General features: G+C 35.6%; 1 protein-coding gene across 4 annotated transcripts in view; it reads left to right on the top strand.

The window, feature by feature from the left end:
- The window catches only part of LOC5568727 (endothelin-converting enzyme homolog), a 97,644-nt gene that overhangs the window by 35,672 nt on the left and 46,307 nt on the right, over positions 1 to 15,665 (top strand). For all 4 annotated transcript variants that reach the window (XM_021857466.1, XM_021857465.1, XM_021857464.1 and 1 more), the window contains exon 3: positions 14,606 to 15,197. In XM_021857466.1, coding sequence (XP_021713158.1) covers positions 14,606 to 15,197 — 592 coding nt within the window. The remainder of the gene's footprint in view (positions 1 to 14,605; positions 15,198 to 15,665) is intronic.

The raw sequence follows: 15,665 nt of genomic DNA, 5'->3' as shown, positions 1-15,665 counted from the left end.
TGGCCTCATCCGCCCTATCTACAAGAAAGGGCACAGACTGGAGTGTGCCAATTACAAAGGAATTACCCTGCTGAATTCGACGTACAAAATTCTGTCGCGCATCCTGTTTAACAGACTGAGACCGCTCAAAGAGTCCTTCGTCGCCGAATACCAAGCTGTTTTTTGTGAGGGCCTTTCGACAACGGACCAGATGTTTAGCTTGCGAATGATCCTAGACAAATTCCGGGAGTATAACTTGCAGACTAACCATCTGTTTATTGATTTTAAGGCGGCGTACGACTCAGTGAAAAGAAATGAGATTCTGCTCAGAGGATTCGAACATTCATTAAAGAGCTTTGGCAGATAATGTCTGAAAATGGTTTTCCGGCGAAACTAATTAGGCTGATACGTGCTACGCTGGATGGTTCGATATCAAGTGTTCGAATCGCAGACGAGGTGTCAACCTCGTTCGTGACGTTAGATGGATTGAAGCAGGGAGACGCACTTTCGAATTTACTGTTTAACATTGCACTCGAGGATGCTATTAGGAGATCTGGCGTGCAGAGAAATTGCACTATTATCACAAGGTCGCACATGCTCCTTGGCTTTGCGGACGATATAGATCTAATTGGGATCGATCGCAGGTCAGTGGAAGAGGCCTTCGTGCCTCTGAAGAGGGAGACAGCGAGGATAGGCCTGACCATTAATTCTACCAAAACGAAGTACATGGTTGCAGGTAGAGATAGAGTCAGGCATGGTGGTGTAGGTGCTGAGGTAGTGTTTGACGGGGATGTGTTTGAAGTTGTTGAAGAATTTGTTTACCTTGGAACACTTGTGACATGTGACAACGACGTTTCCCGCGAAGTGAAAAGACGTGTTATGGCTGCGAATAGGGCCTTTTACGCAGCTTGCAAACGGAAACAAAATTCGCCCTGTATAAAACATTGATTCTTCCGGTGGCTCTCTACGGGCACGAAGCGTGGACGTTGAAAGAGTCAGACCGGAAAGCTCTCGGTGTTTTCGAGCGTAAAGTGCTGCGGACAATACTCGGTGGGAAACTCGAAAATGGTGTGTGGCGCAGACGCATGAATCACGAGTTGTATCAAGTGTACAAAGATGCGAATATTATCAAGCGTGTAAATACGGTAGACTTCAGTGGGCTGGTCGCTTAGTGTGAATGTCGGAAGAAAGAATTGCGAAAATAATATTCAGAAGGGAACCAGGTAGAGGTCGGCGGCTTCGGGGAAGACCACGAATACGCTGGCTGTACGCAGTGGAAGAGGACATGGCGACCCTAAACGTTCGGGGCAACTGCAGAAGTTTCGCCCAAGACCGACGAAGATGGAGCTCTACAATACGCCCGGCAATGGCGTGACGCTACGCTGTAGCCATCAAGGTAACTCGATACCTCTCTAACTCGATGGTCCCTTCAATATCGAGCTATGGAGAGTTTACTGAATTTTAAATAACTAACAAGACTGCAGTTTCCTGTCAATATAATTCCTTATCATTCGAGTTTTCAAAATTTTTCAATCTGTAATTTTCCAAGGCGGTGAATGGCTCACTATGAAAGCAAAAGGAGGGAAGACATTCTTGAAACGTTTCAAACAAAAAGGGTGCCGAGATTGTGAAAATTCATGAATAATTTTTTGAAATCGCTTACCCTTTCCTGATGGAAATCCTGGCTAAGTCCATGGTACCAACTATAAACCATTGAAATCGATAGCTATGGGAAACTCTTGTAACTTGTAAATTACACTTTGAATGCAATGGATAGAGGTAACCACTTCGAACCACTTTACACCGATTTTAGCAAGGCATTTGACAGACTAGACTGAGCCTGTTGATTTTCAAGCTCAATTAAATGGGAATTGAGATGAGACTCCTCAACTGGATTGAATCTTATTTAACAGATCGCCAACAAATAGTTAGATTTGAGGAAAAATGTCTAAACCTGTTCACGTTACATCAGGAGTTCCCCAAGGTTCGCATTTAGGTCCATTGTTATTTATATTATTTGTCAACGATATTTCATATGTGCTTAAACATCTTAAAATTCGGATTAATGCCGACGATATGGAACTTTATATGGAAATCAATAGCAACAAAGATAGCGATATTTATCTGAATGAAATAAGTATATTTGATAAATGGTGTAGCAAAAGCTTACTTCAATTAAACGTCAAAAAATGTAATTTAATCACATAAATCAGAAAACGGAATTCATCACAGATTACTGTCTCTTTAGGAAATCAAATTGTTCAAAAGTGCGATAAGATTAGAGATGTAGGTGTCATATTAGATTCTAAACTTACCTTTACTGATCACTATAATACGATTATCCATCAAGCAACCAATATGAGCTTTATTAAGCATTTAAGCCACAATTTTCGGGATCCATATACGATTAAAATCTTGTACATTGCTTATGTAAGATCAGTTCTAGAAAATTGTAGTATTGTGTGGTCTCCGCATATAAAAACACATGGCCTTACGCAAATGAGGCTGGACAACGTTTCCACTGCTATCATACGAGGCTCGATGCATGCTTATCTATATTTTAACCTTGAATGAGAGTCGCGAAATAGCCATGATTTCATTTGTCAATGATATTGTATCGCAGCGTTTGATTACACTAATCTTTTATCTTGTTTGAATATCTACACGCCCGCTAGACAGTTAAAAAATCGGAATTTGTTTGCATCAAATAATCATCGAACTAACTATGCAAAATTCGGCCCAATGAATCGAATGATGTCTCTTTATAATCAGCATTGCACAGAAATTGATCTGACCATGTCGCGAACAAAGCTTAGACAATATTCTAATTTCTTAAGATATAATACAACATAGAATTTAAGCAAACGTGTAGTCTACTATTGATTGACGAAATAAATAAATAAATCGGTCTATAAACGAATTGTGAGCACAGATTTGATGATTTTTTTTTCTGATAACAACGCATTATGGCCCAGGGACGCAATCTGGCGGGACAAAATTAATAACTCGGTAACGAAGCGTTCCCGGTATTTGGTGTCTTCGGCAAAGTTTTTTGTAACAACAAGGACCATCTACTGACATAAACGGATAGTTCGTAAATCGTCCGCATAGGTGCCGCCACAATCTAACTTTTTACTTTGACGTTCTAGAGACTTTATATGTTCGGCAAAGTTGTTCATTTTGATAAAATAAACAACTCTCTCGAAGACGTCAAAATTCCACAGCCTACTGTTTTCGAGTTATTGGCGAAATAAGAGAAAATTAGTGAAAAAACGTTTTTTTCACCGAATTTGACATTTTTCCTAAGAACCATGTCATATAATATTTTTTGCTGATAAATATACAATGAACGCAAGCTCTGGTGAAAAAAATAATAATACGACGCATAAAACCTAAGAAATTATGAAAAAACTTGAAAAAATAGAGCAATTTTTAAACCTTTATATCTCCAAAAGCGCAAAAAATCGCAAGCTCAAATTTTCAGGCAACATAGAGCAATACTTGATGAAACGGATGTCAAATTTCCAGAGAGGTATATTTTGGTGTTTTTGAGATTTTTTTAATTTTTTTACGGTTTCCTTTCCATTACGCGATCAATATTGTCATGGCAAATATTTAAGTGTATGTTTAAATTATCGGAAAAATATATTTTATTATTTCATGAAATTTTTATACCTGCTCACAGTACAAGCTGGCTTTGGATTTCATCTCGAATTCGTTGTCACAGTTTTGCGGAAGCTCAAAATTTAAGCAAATCCGGTGATTAAACACATATTTAAGGTTAAACAACCTAACAGTTCTCAAAATCGAAGGAATCTCCAAATTGATACCTTTGATCTGTATCCTCTGTTTCGAAACAGCCAAGAATCAACGCTCTTTCCGCTTTAAAACAAATCTACAAGCTCCGGACAAGAGATTGTGCGCTCTGAAATTTTAGTATTTAGAGATATCGACATGAATATGCTTTAAAATTTGATTTTCCGTGTTAAAAGTAACACATTCACAAAATAAATTGCTCATCTCAAACCATGATGACAACAATTAACTGACACATGATCAAGTCTTTCATGGCATACTATATCATTTGAATTATTATTATTATTATTTATTTTTAATCAAAAATTTTGAAAGAGGGAAAAACCCCTTTGAGTGATTTCTTTTTGGAAATCTTTCTCAAAGAGGCACAAAACCTCTTTATCTTTTCACAAAACGTTATAAAACACACTTAAATCTAAAGGCTCACACGGTAACGAACCATAACAGAGCCATTGTCTTGAAAGGGACGTCAATTAGGTATGGAATAAGGGCATCAATTCAGTCGAATAAAAACCAGTCGGGGAACGAACAACAACCTCATTGATATCTGAAAATAAATTGAAAAGAAAAAAGCAACAACGAAGTATCAAACAAAATATGAGATTTCATTCAAGAAATGGAACAATAATTTTAAAATTGGATAGCATTTTGCACCTAGTATGTCACGCACAGACACAGGAACTGAGAGACCAAAATTAGTTATGCTGTTCAATAATTTGTTTCTTGGAAAAATATATTTGTCGCAATGAAATACTATATGATCAATGTCTTCATAGGATTTTCCACAGTCGCACAAATTGGAATCTGTAATGTTGATACGATACAAATGCCTGTTGCAAATGTAATGATTTGACATTAACCTCGAAAATGAGCAAATAAAATTTCTACTACCTGACATATTATTAAACCATGGAAAGTGACTTACTTTAGGACAAATCGAATGACACCAACGCCCTTTATCACCAGAGTTCCAACAATTTTGCCAATTGGAAAGAGACATTTTTTTAAAATTTTGAATAATATTCAGAAGGCGAAATATCGCGATTGAAAATTACGCCACGATTCACACCTAATTTAGCTAAAGAATCAGCCTGTTCATTTCCATAAATATTACAATGAGCTGGGACCCATACGAATTTTATGACGAATCCTTGAGAGTTGAGATCAAATAGTATTTTTTTAATCATAAAAATGATATGATGAGTTTTAAAATTAAAATTGATTGTATTCAATGCATGAAGACAACTCAAACTGTCAGAACAAACATTATATATATATTTGGAGTACAATCTTTGATCAAGATGCATGCAAAATATAAGGCAATCAGCTCTGCTATGAAAATAGAACAGGGAGATTGTAATTTAAAAAAATGAGCCGAAAATAAATTGTACACACCGAAGCCAGCATTATCATGAATCAAAGAACCATCTGTATAATAAAATTGTGCAGGAGTGATTCCATTAAATTTCCGCTCGAATAAAAATTTAGAAATATTAGAATGTTGAATTTTTGGAACTTGTTTCAATTCATAAAATAGAGACAAGTCAATTAATGGTTGATAAGTATGAATTATGAAATGCATTCCAAGGAATTGAAACAATATTTTCAACAGAACAATGATTAAAGGAGTCTAATATTTTGCTCGTGGGATTAATTTCAAATAAAGAGCTTAAAATATTTATAATCGGATGATTGTTAGAAAAACAATTCATCATAAATTTACAGTTCAATTCTTGGAAACGAATTTTAAGTGGAATAACACCTGCCAAAACTTCAATTGATTGAGTATGAGTTGAATTCATAAGTTTTAAACAAATCCTCAAGCAACGAAATTGTATCTTTTCAAGTTTGACAAAATATGTTTGTGCAGCACTACCAAATGTAAAACAACCTTATTCCATAACTGAACGAATAGTAGTTTTGTAAAGTGTTATTAAATCAGAAGGATTTACTCCCCACCAAGTACCAGTGATTGTTCGTAGAAAATTTATTCGTTTTGCACAAACTTTTTGAATATATTTGATGTGAGTGTTCCAATTCAATTTAGAATCAAACCATATACCAAGATATTTGTAAATATCAACTTCTTCAATTTCAAGTCCATTAAGATATAAATTTATATTTGAGGAAGAATATTTTCGTGTAAAAACAATATATTTTGTTTTTTGAACAGAAAAAGAAAAACCATTTTCATGTGCCCACATATCAATATTATCTAAGGCACATTGCATAAAATGTCTAATGATCTCTCTATTTTTGCCACTAATAGAAATCACATTATCATCAGCAAATTGTAGTAAGTAACAACCATTAGGAATAATGGAAGCAATGTCACTTGTGAATAAATTGTACAAAAAAGGACTTAAACAAGACCCTTGTGGAAGGCCAAAATAACTATAACGGATAGTTTTGGAACAACCATCATGGAAAAAAATCAGAATTTTGAAAGAAAACAAATTACATAAAAAATTTGAAATCAAATTTGGAATTTTTAAATTGTTCATTTTATTGAACAATAAATTAATTAAAACAGAATCATATGCTCCAGAAACATCGAAGAAAGTTGAAACAACATCCTGCTTTTTATTGAAGGAAAGTTGAATTTGTGAAGCCAAAAGTGAAACACAATCACGGGTACCACGACCTCTTCTAAAACCAAATTGAGAAGATGGAAAAATTTTGTTATCTTCAGCCCATAATTCAAGGCGGTTTAAAATCATTCGTTCAAACAGTTTACGAAAACATGACAGCAAACTAATTGGTCTTCTACTATCTGCAAATGAAGGATCTCTACCAGGCTTCACAATACTAATAACTTTAATAGAACGCCATTCAAGAGGTACAATGTTCTGATATAAGAAAGAATTATAAATTGAAAGTAAATGAAGTTTTCATTCATCTGGCAAATTCTTTAATACAATAAATTTAATATTATCAATTCCAGGAGCAGTATTTTTAGTAATTGATAACGCCATATTAAATTCATCCAACGAAAAAGGATTGCAAAGTTCCGGAAAATAATTCAAAGAATTTGTCTTGAAATGTATTGGAGGAGGTACAAAATCAGGACATATTTTTGAAGAAAAATCATCTATCCATTTTTCCGAATATTCCAAAACAGTGGGAAGAGACGATTTATAATTCCTTAAATTACGAGCTACAGACCATAACTTCGATAAAGAAGTCTCTCTGTCAAGATTTTCAACAAAATTTTTCCAATAGTTTCTCTTTTTAAATTTTGTTATTCTTGTAAACTGAGCTTCAGCTTTACAATATAATAAATAATGATTTCTGGAACCAGATCTGCGAAATAATTTGAAAGCATCTGATTTATTCTTTAAAGAAATGGAACACTCATCATCCCACCAAAAAGAAGGAAGATTTTTCTTTACAGTACCAGACACTAATTTCCTGTACTGTGAATTCCGTAAACAGTTATTCAATAACTTTGAAAAAGTATTATAGTTTTCAATTGGTGAATCAGAATTAACTGTATTTATCAATGAATCAGATATAAGGTCAGAAAATTTGGTCCAATTGACATTTCTACAGAGATCAGGAACACATGGTTCTTTTAATATATTATTGTATTTAGATGTTTGAATTTCAATTAAAATAGGCAAATGATCACTACCATTTGGATCATCAATAATTTTCCAAGAAGATTGCATTGATAAATTATTTGAACAAAGGGATAAATCAACACATGAATGATTATTGGGAGGCACAGCAACCCTAGTAATCGATCCATCATTAAGAATATTTAAATTAAAATCATCAATCAAATCCATAATTAGAGAACCCCTACCATCCGTTTTTTCACTACCCCAGGCAAAATTGTGTGCGTTGAAATCGCCCAATACATAAAATGGAGGAGGAATTTCATTCAAAATACATTTTATTTGAGACAACGAAAAACTTGCATTTGAAGGAATATAAAAACAAACAATAGAAAACTCACATTTTCCTTTTCTAATAGATACAGCAACGTATTCTATTTGTGATTGAAAAGACAAAACTAAATGTTTGAATTCAATATTTTCACGAACACCAATTAATACTCCTCCAAATGATGAATCCCTATCTTTCCTTATTAAGTTAAATTGTGGAATACGGAAAAATTTTGATGTTCCTAACCATGTTTCATTCAAGCAAAACACATCTACATTAAAATTTGTAATTAATGCTTTCAAATAATATATCATTTGAATTATTGAAGAAAAACAATTATGTACCCAGTTTTAATCTACACTTTCATCTACATTACTCGATATCAACTCAAGGAACTGCTTTTAAACTGAATTTAATGGCTACTATGATGGCTTTTTTAAACAGTTTTCTAAAAGTTTTTCTTCCACGACTCGTTATTTCTTGAAGTCGACCATCCCTTCAGATTCCTCATGGAAATTAACTGTATTGGAGAAATATAATCATTTAAAAAAATGATAGATCTCAAAAACACCAAAATATACCTCTCTGGAATTTTGACATTCGTTTCATCAAGTATTGCTCTATGTTGCCTGAAAATTTAAGCTTGCGATTTTTTGCGCTTTTGGAGATATTAAGGTTCAAAATATGCTCTATTTTTCAGTTTTTTTTCATTATTTCCTAATATTTATGCGTCGTATTATTAAAATTTTTCCACCAGAGCTTAGGTTTCTTATATATTTATCAGCAAAAAATATTATATGACATGGTTCTTAGGAAAAATGTCAAATTCGGTGAAAAAAACGTTTTTTCACTAATTTTCTCTTATTTCGCCAATAACTCGAAAACAGTAGGCTGTGGAATTTTGACGTCTTCGAGAGAGTTGTTTATTTTATCAAAACGAACAACTTTGCCGAACATACCAAGTCTCTAGAACGTCACAGTAAAAAGTTAGATTGTTGCGCCACCTATGCGGACGATTTACGAACTATCCGTTTATGTCAGTAGATGGTCCTCGTTGTGACAAAAAACTTTGCCAAAGACACCAAATACCGGGAACGCTTCGTTACCGAGTTATTAATTTTGTCCCGCCAGATTGCGTCCCTGTCCCATAGTGCAACGGTTTGAAAAGCAACGTGGCTGCCACTTCACTTGATGGGGGTGGAGCAGAACTGGAGAACTGGTACTGTTGATGATGCGTGAATTCTTAATGACTAGGTGACAATCGATGGATTGGTTTTAGTAATTTATGACAGAATTCGTAAATGATGAAGTAGAGTTATTTCGAGCGATTGCGAGAAATAGGCACAAAAATAGAATCATTGGTTATGATCTTCTATTAAAATGCCATCGCCATATTCTACGAAAACTGATGTCGAAATAATCGATTTTTCGCGGAAGGCTAGGATTGGAAACGGTTTCGTTCCTCTACGAAACAATTAGTTTTATGTTACCACGATACTATCTGTTAGCTTCAATGTATTTTTTTAAGTGTCAATATTTTAAATTAGAAAACAAAATTCACTACAAAGTTTGGTTTAATTTATTGCCGTTTGAACGAGCCGTAGAGAGTTTTAAAGGGTTAAGCTCAACTGATAATGATTCATAATTGGTCACTGCAACTAATATTTTTCGAATAAAATTTTCCATAAGAAATGGAAATAGATTGCAATATTCATTTGTCAAAACTGTGTGATATTAGTTACATTGAACAGCGTTGGTTCAGTGTTTGAATATAGCCAATTAGGTTCAAGCTCAAAATGTGCTGCGCTACTCAGCTTAAGGGACAAGTTCAAGAGCATGCCACTCTTATAACAATGATTTATTCTACATTCTTCCGCATTCTAAGTGTCAGCGCTCATGAATTCTTTTGAGAGCCACGGAAGAAAAACACAAATACCTAACAAGCATATTTATTCCCGTTCTGTTTTACAATCCAATTAGTGACAACGGCTGAATGCTTTAAACTAACGGGGACAATATTATCATGACATAGGAAAAGGATAACCATCAATAATTTATCCAAACATAGCTAATAAAATAATTCGAAACAAGTAATAATTGAGTATTTGAGCAATTCTCGCTAAAACCAGACTGCCATGGGTACACATCGTTAGAATTCCAATTTTATGTCACTGATCGTTATGCCAGAGGGTGGTCGTTTCTGTTTTTTCAAATTGATGGACCCCTCACGGTGTATTTGTAGAGTAACTTTATTACAAAAAAATAGGTAAGTCTGAAATTTCGAACTAAAAACATTTAGACTTTGCTCTTTCATTTGCGACCAAAATCAAAATAATCGGTCGGGGGGTCCAGAACATTTTTTTTATTTTGTGTGAAGTATTCATGGATATGTGTTTTTGTACCGACACACATTGCGTTGAACATAGATACGGGACAAACTGCAAGATCAAACCATTTGAACACCTTGGCTTGGAAGGTAAAGTTGTTCTTGCTCAAAAGAGCTGTAATAAGCATATATGACATATGATATACGCATAATTGTAAAACTGTCTCAAACGTCATTTTAGTTATTGTCCACGAAAAACCTTGAAAATCGTACTTAAATTGGTGATAATGATGTAAGAACTTATTAGGAAATATTTTTAATAGGTGATGATGCTTCGATATCAAACCTCGAATTTTCAAGAGCTTGTTTGTAGATTTGTATCTTGAGAACCTGACAACCTTTTGCGTTGAACATTTTATTGATTAGTCGCCACCAGCGAGTGACCAGTGAGTTACCGGTTGTCTGCTTCTCTAGACTTGTGCTTTTGAAAATTCGAGGTTTGGCTTCTATGTATATTCACCCTTAAAACCATTTATAATCGAGTGTGTAGCTCGTTGTTATTAAGCAGATAATCGGACCAAAATAAAAACTGTCACCGCTGGGAGACAGAGGAGGATCTTCTCTTCGTCGTAGCATTGTGAAATAAAGTGTAAATCCATTCGTTTGCTCAGTAATAACAAGCTATGGCTTTTAGGACGAGATTATAAATTATGCGAGATTTCTCTTTTTATTCGTAGGGGATGGTACACAAATTATGTCATGCTAAAATTCAAATTTTTCGACCCCCCCCTTTTGTCACACTTTCTGTATGAGTCCTCCGATAATTTTATAAGGCTTGTCACGCATGGCTTAACCCCCCCCCCTTGGAGCGTGACGTAATTTGTGCATGACCCCTAGATACAAAAGTGACTTATTCGCCTTTCAAACAACACAATTTCAGTTATTCGAATTAACTAGTAGAGGGCTTAGCATGTGATAAACCTTGTTATAAGGCATGTAATATACTTGCTCCATGGTGCTAAAAAATACGCTAATTTGGATCGTATTTGAGAAGTTTCAAATCTTATATTTTTTATGTTATTTTCTTAATGACACAGAGCTTATGAAAAGATCAGAAACTAACATCATGAGGCTAAAATGGGTTTGGGATTTTTGTACTTGTTTGCAGTACCATAACCCCATATTAACTCCTCTACCGGCAGCTTCATTTTTTCAAAATATTCAAATCGCGATAACTTTTTTGTTTCTCAATATTTTTGAAAAAAATTTCCACAACTTCTCAAAAAACTCTCTTATTTTCAGAATCAGTATCGGTTTTGAGCATTGGTCATCTATATTCGGAGATATTCCAAAATTCCTTGGGGACCGACGCATAGCCATAACTCTCGTAATTATCTCTGGCTACAGATTTTTTCTCATATTCGGTTATTCGCTTTTCAAAACTAAACTTTAATGAAAGTCTATTGTGAAGAAATTAAACAAATTGGTGTAACTGTTTTTGAGCAATGAGCTTTTATGTTTTTGGTACCACTCTAGCCGTAACGAGATCTTGAAAACTTCTTAAAACATCATATTGAAATTTTATATGGAAAGTGTCGGTCCCCCAAGGAACACCGAAATATTTTTAAAACCAGTTGACCAATGGTCAATACCGACATAGATTCCAAAAGTAGAAGAGAAGTTGTGAAAAAATGGTGGAAAAATATAGAGAAACAAAAAAGTTATCGCGATTCAAATATATTTTTGTGCTGAAAAAATGAAGCTGCCGGTAGAGGGGTTAAGCTAAATAATAGCAAACAAACTCATGAATATCTCTTCTGCTAACTGTCGAATTGAATTTCTCTCTTCAGCAAATTTCTTTATTATGGTTTGAAGAATGAGCTTTTATAATGGGATAATAAGTTTGTACTTACATTACAGTACAAGCGTGTTTGGAACATACCTCAAAAATTCTTCAAAGTAATTTCCGTATAAACCTACATTGTCTTTGGGCCACCTTAAATCACCACCTAGAAAGCTGCGAATTTTACAGAACACTATTTTTATAGTAAGGATAGTAAGGAACATATGTGAGATTGAATTCTCAAACATTTTTTTAATTTTGAACCGCCCTAATGTACATAAACACATAGATAGGCAAATTCAAACATATGTGCAAGTCTCTCGAAATCAAACAAAAAAAAAATTACTCTGGACCCCCCGACCGATTATTTTGGTTTTAGCAGCAAATGAACGCGAGAAACCTAGACTTTATTGTGGAGAAATTTCAGACTTACCTATTTTTTTGTAATAAACTTGTTCTACGAAACACACCGTGCCCCTCGTATGCCAGTTAGCTGAACAGTTTGCAAAAAAGCCCATTTTTTGATAAATCTTAAGTATTTCTTCACGTGATATGTGTCATATTTCCCTAAGAATGTATGGCAAATCTTATTGAGGAAGGAAAAAGCTTTCATTTGAAGTTGAACAAATTTTGGCGGTCATTTTGGAATTGGCCGCCATCTTGAATTTAGTCTGAAAACCCGTTTTTTACCATTACCGCACTCTCGTTATGAATTCTGAGATCACCATCAGAAAACTGAAAAAAACGAAGTGAGATAGGCTACAAAAAATAGTCGAGCAATGTTATTTACCCTGAGAAATGAACTATTTTCTAAATCATGTTCCACAATTTTCACATTTATGGCAATCAATGCAAATACCGGGTACCCCCTTTGGTTTGACCACATTTAATCTGAACACTTTTTAATCTGTACCCCGCTAATTTGCACATCGTTCAGATTAAAAATGGTACAAACGTCATTTAGCTCATGGAACGGAGTGAAGTGAAATGGAACGCTATGGAACGGAACGCAGAATCAAAACAAAACAGTGAAAAAGGTATCCAGAAACATGTTTTTAGGGTGACTAGATGTTCAAATTAAAAATGAACCCTGATGGTTTGCATGAGGTACCGTTCAAATTAACAGGGGTGTACGGTATCATTTTTTCGCATAAAAAATCAGCTTTCAGATGGTGTTTTTTTCAAGTCGATTGAAGGATAAGTATATTAATTTAAGTGAAAAAAATCTGGCGGCCATCTTAGATTTTGACGCCATATTGATTTTGAGTTGTAGAATGAGTGTTCCACCTTAAAGCTAGGTATGCTGTTCCACTCAAGAAAAGTAAAAAATTCTGCGGCAGAAATGGTCAAGAAATTTTCTACAACGAGTTCCATTTGAATTGACATTTCTTTTCAACTGCGTACTGTGATCAAAGAAAAAAGCTTTTCTTGAGCATTTCTTGCAAGAAATTTCTCACGCATCGAGATAGGCGTTTACTTTTCTGTTGAAGTGCATACTTCCTATAGGAATTGAAAATTTTGCAAGACAAAGCTGACAATAAGCACTGTAGTATTAGAAATTTTTCAAAGAAAATAAGAAATCGCTTTTGAAATCTAAAAAATAGCAATAAGTTTTTAACATTTTGAGAAGAAATTTTTGATTTTTAGTGCATATTTTTCCATTGACGTGTTTAGAATTTTTAAGTGCTCAGTTTCATACTCTCCTTGTAAATATTTGGATTAGTGTTTATTTTCATTTTTTCTTGGAACATTTGACATACTTTGAGCAAGTTTTGAGGTTTTAGTGCTAATTTTAAATTCTATAGTGATAATTTTCAACTTTACAGTTTTATATAGTTTACAACTTAGTATTGCTTATTTTTAATTGACATATACTATAAAAAATATTTCAATGCGTTTTTGTTTTTTTATTGCTTAAATTGTTCGTTTGCAAAAAAAGAAAATCAAAAACCCGCTAAAATATATTTTTTTTAGTGATCTAATAGTTCCGGCAAACTTTGTCTTGCCATCAAGTAGGCTGTTGAAAAACGCTATGAAAACTCCTATACAAAGTGAAACATTGCCGAATTCAACAGAGAAAATTCTACGGCAATCCGTTCGTCCATTTCTCAAGCCATTTCGTGGCATAAGCTAAGTATGCTATTGCGCTCAAGAAAAGTAAAGAAATTTCTTGATTGAATGGGTCAAGAAATTTCCTACAGAGAGCCGGCTAGCCCCATTTGAAATGACATTTCTTCTCAACTGCATAGGCCTATTCTCTTTGACAGTTCTTCTATGGAGATGACAGTCCCGTGTTAACATCGGTCCTCCACCGATGTAAACAAATGCATAGACGGATCTGTCACATGAAAAGGCCTATGGAGCAATGCACGAGTTCACTAATTTGACGTTTAAGCGGTGCCGAATTCACTTGTTGCCATGGTCACGTAAATAACACGGCACCGCTCAAAAGTGAACTCGTGCATCGGTCCATACTGCGATCAGGAAAATGTGATTTTCTGGACCATTTCTTGGAAGAAATTTCCCACGCATCGAGATAGGCGATTCCTTTTCTTGTCAGTAGCAAACCAACCTATATAAATACCACTCCATTTTTAATGATATAGATTTCTTTGTAATTATTTTAATGTCTATCTCTTTTCGATGAAACAGATAGTGTTCCCCTTCTTTAAATGCTTATTAATTTAGCTGCCCTAAACTAACTTCCATTTTCCGGGTTTACCCGGGCTCCCTCCTTTTCCTTCTTCCAGACTGTGGCACAACACAATACAACCAGCACCACGGCTGGCAAGCAAGGCGCCTCCAAGGCAGCACTTTTTCCCGTCGCCTCAACGGGAGCTCTACAACTATTAACAGCGGCCCCATCCCAACCGTCAGCAGGGCCAACATCTTCAACGGGACCTTCCTCCTCGTCCAATCCCGCCACTGCCAACGGAGGCCGACCCTCACTGAAGAATCCGGTCGGATGGGTTTGCTGTGCACCATGCATTTGGCTGCGGGGTTCTTCGGCCGTGCACAAAATGGCCATTACGGCTGCCACACTTCTGGTAACGTCCCTCCTGGTGGCTTCGCCCATCCTGTTTCTCATCTCGGCAGCCCCCTCCCAGCTACCCAAGGATTGCCACGTGACAGAGGACGATGATTGCCACCCGACGCCTGCCCCTCCACCGGAGTGTTCCGATCCGATTTGTAGGGCAGCGGCCATCAGCATACAGACCCGCATGAACTGGGACGTGGAACCGTGCCGGGAGTTTAAGAACTACAGCTGTTCGCCGTTGGACAGCAGCAATAGCCTGCGGGCCGTCAAGAGTCCACAGGAGATTGCCGACATCCAGATGCAGCGTGAGTATGCAGGTTGTATTTCGGGTCAGCAAGGGCCAGCTGAACAAGTTTGGGTATTGGTTTAATAATTTTATAATGGACACATTAAGCAAATACTTATTTAAGGATCATAAAATGATAATATTTTTCAGTTACTTTAGGCTGCTTTCCAAGTTCGTAATCAGTACAACGTGGTGCATTCATACATGGTGAGAAAAATCATAATAAATGTCTGAAAAACGAGATGAAAATTTGGTCGGAAACAACGCTGGTAAAAAAGCATCGGAGCAAAATGAACAATTTTGTGAAATTTAGTGAACACTTTATTATTACCGGATGTCCACCGTAGGAACAATTCTCGCTGAAACCAGGCCGCCATCGGCCCCCATCGTTAGAATTCCAATTTTATATCACTGATCGCTAGTATATGTTAAAACTAAGGGGTGGTCCTTTCGGGTTTTTTTTTTCAAATTGGTGGACCCCTCGTAC

Source organism: Aedes aegypti, chromosome 1 (genome assembly GCF_002204515.2).
Source record: "Aedes aegypti strain LVP_AGWG chromosome 1, AaegL5.0 Primary Assembly, whole genome shotgun sequence".
NCBI classification, from domain to species: Eukaryota; Metazoa; Arthropoda; class Insecta; order Diptera; family Culicidae; genus Aedes; species Aedes aegypti.
Note: the sequence above shows the minus strand (reverse complement) of the source record. Positions and strands in the feature narration are given on the sequence as shown.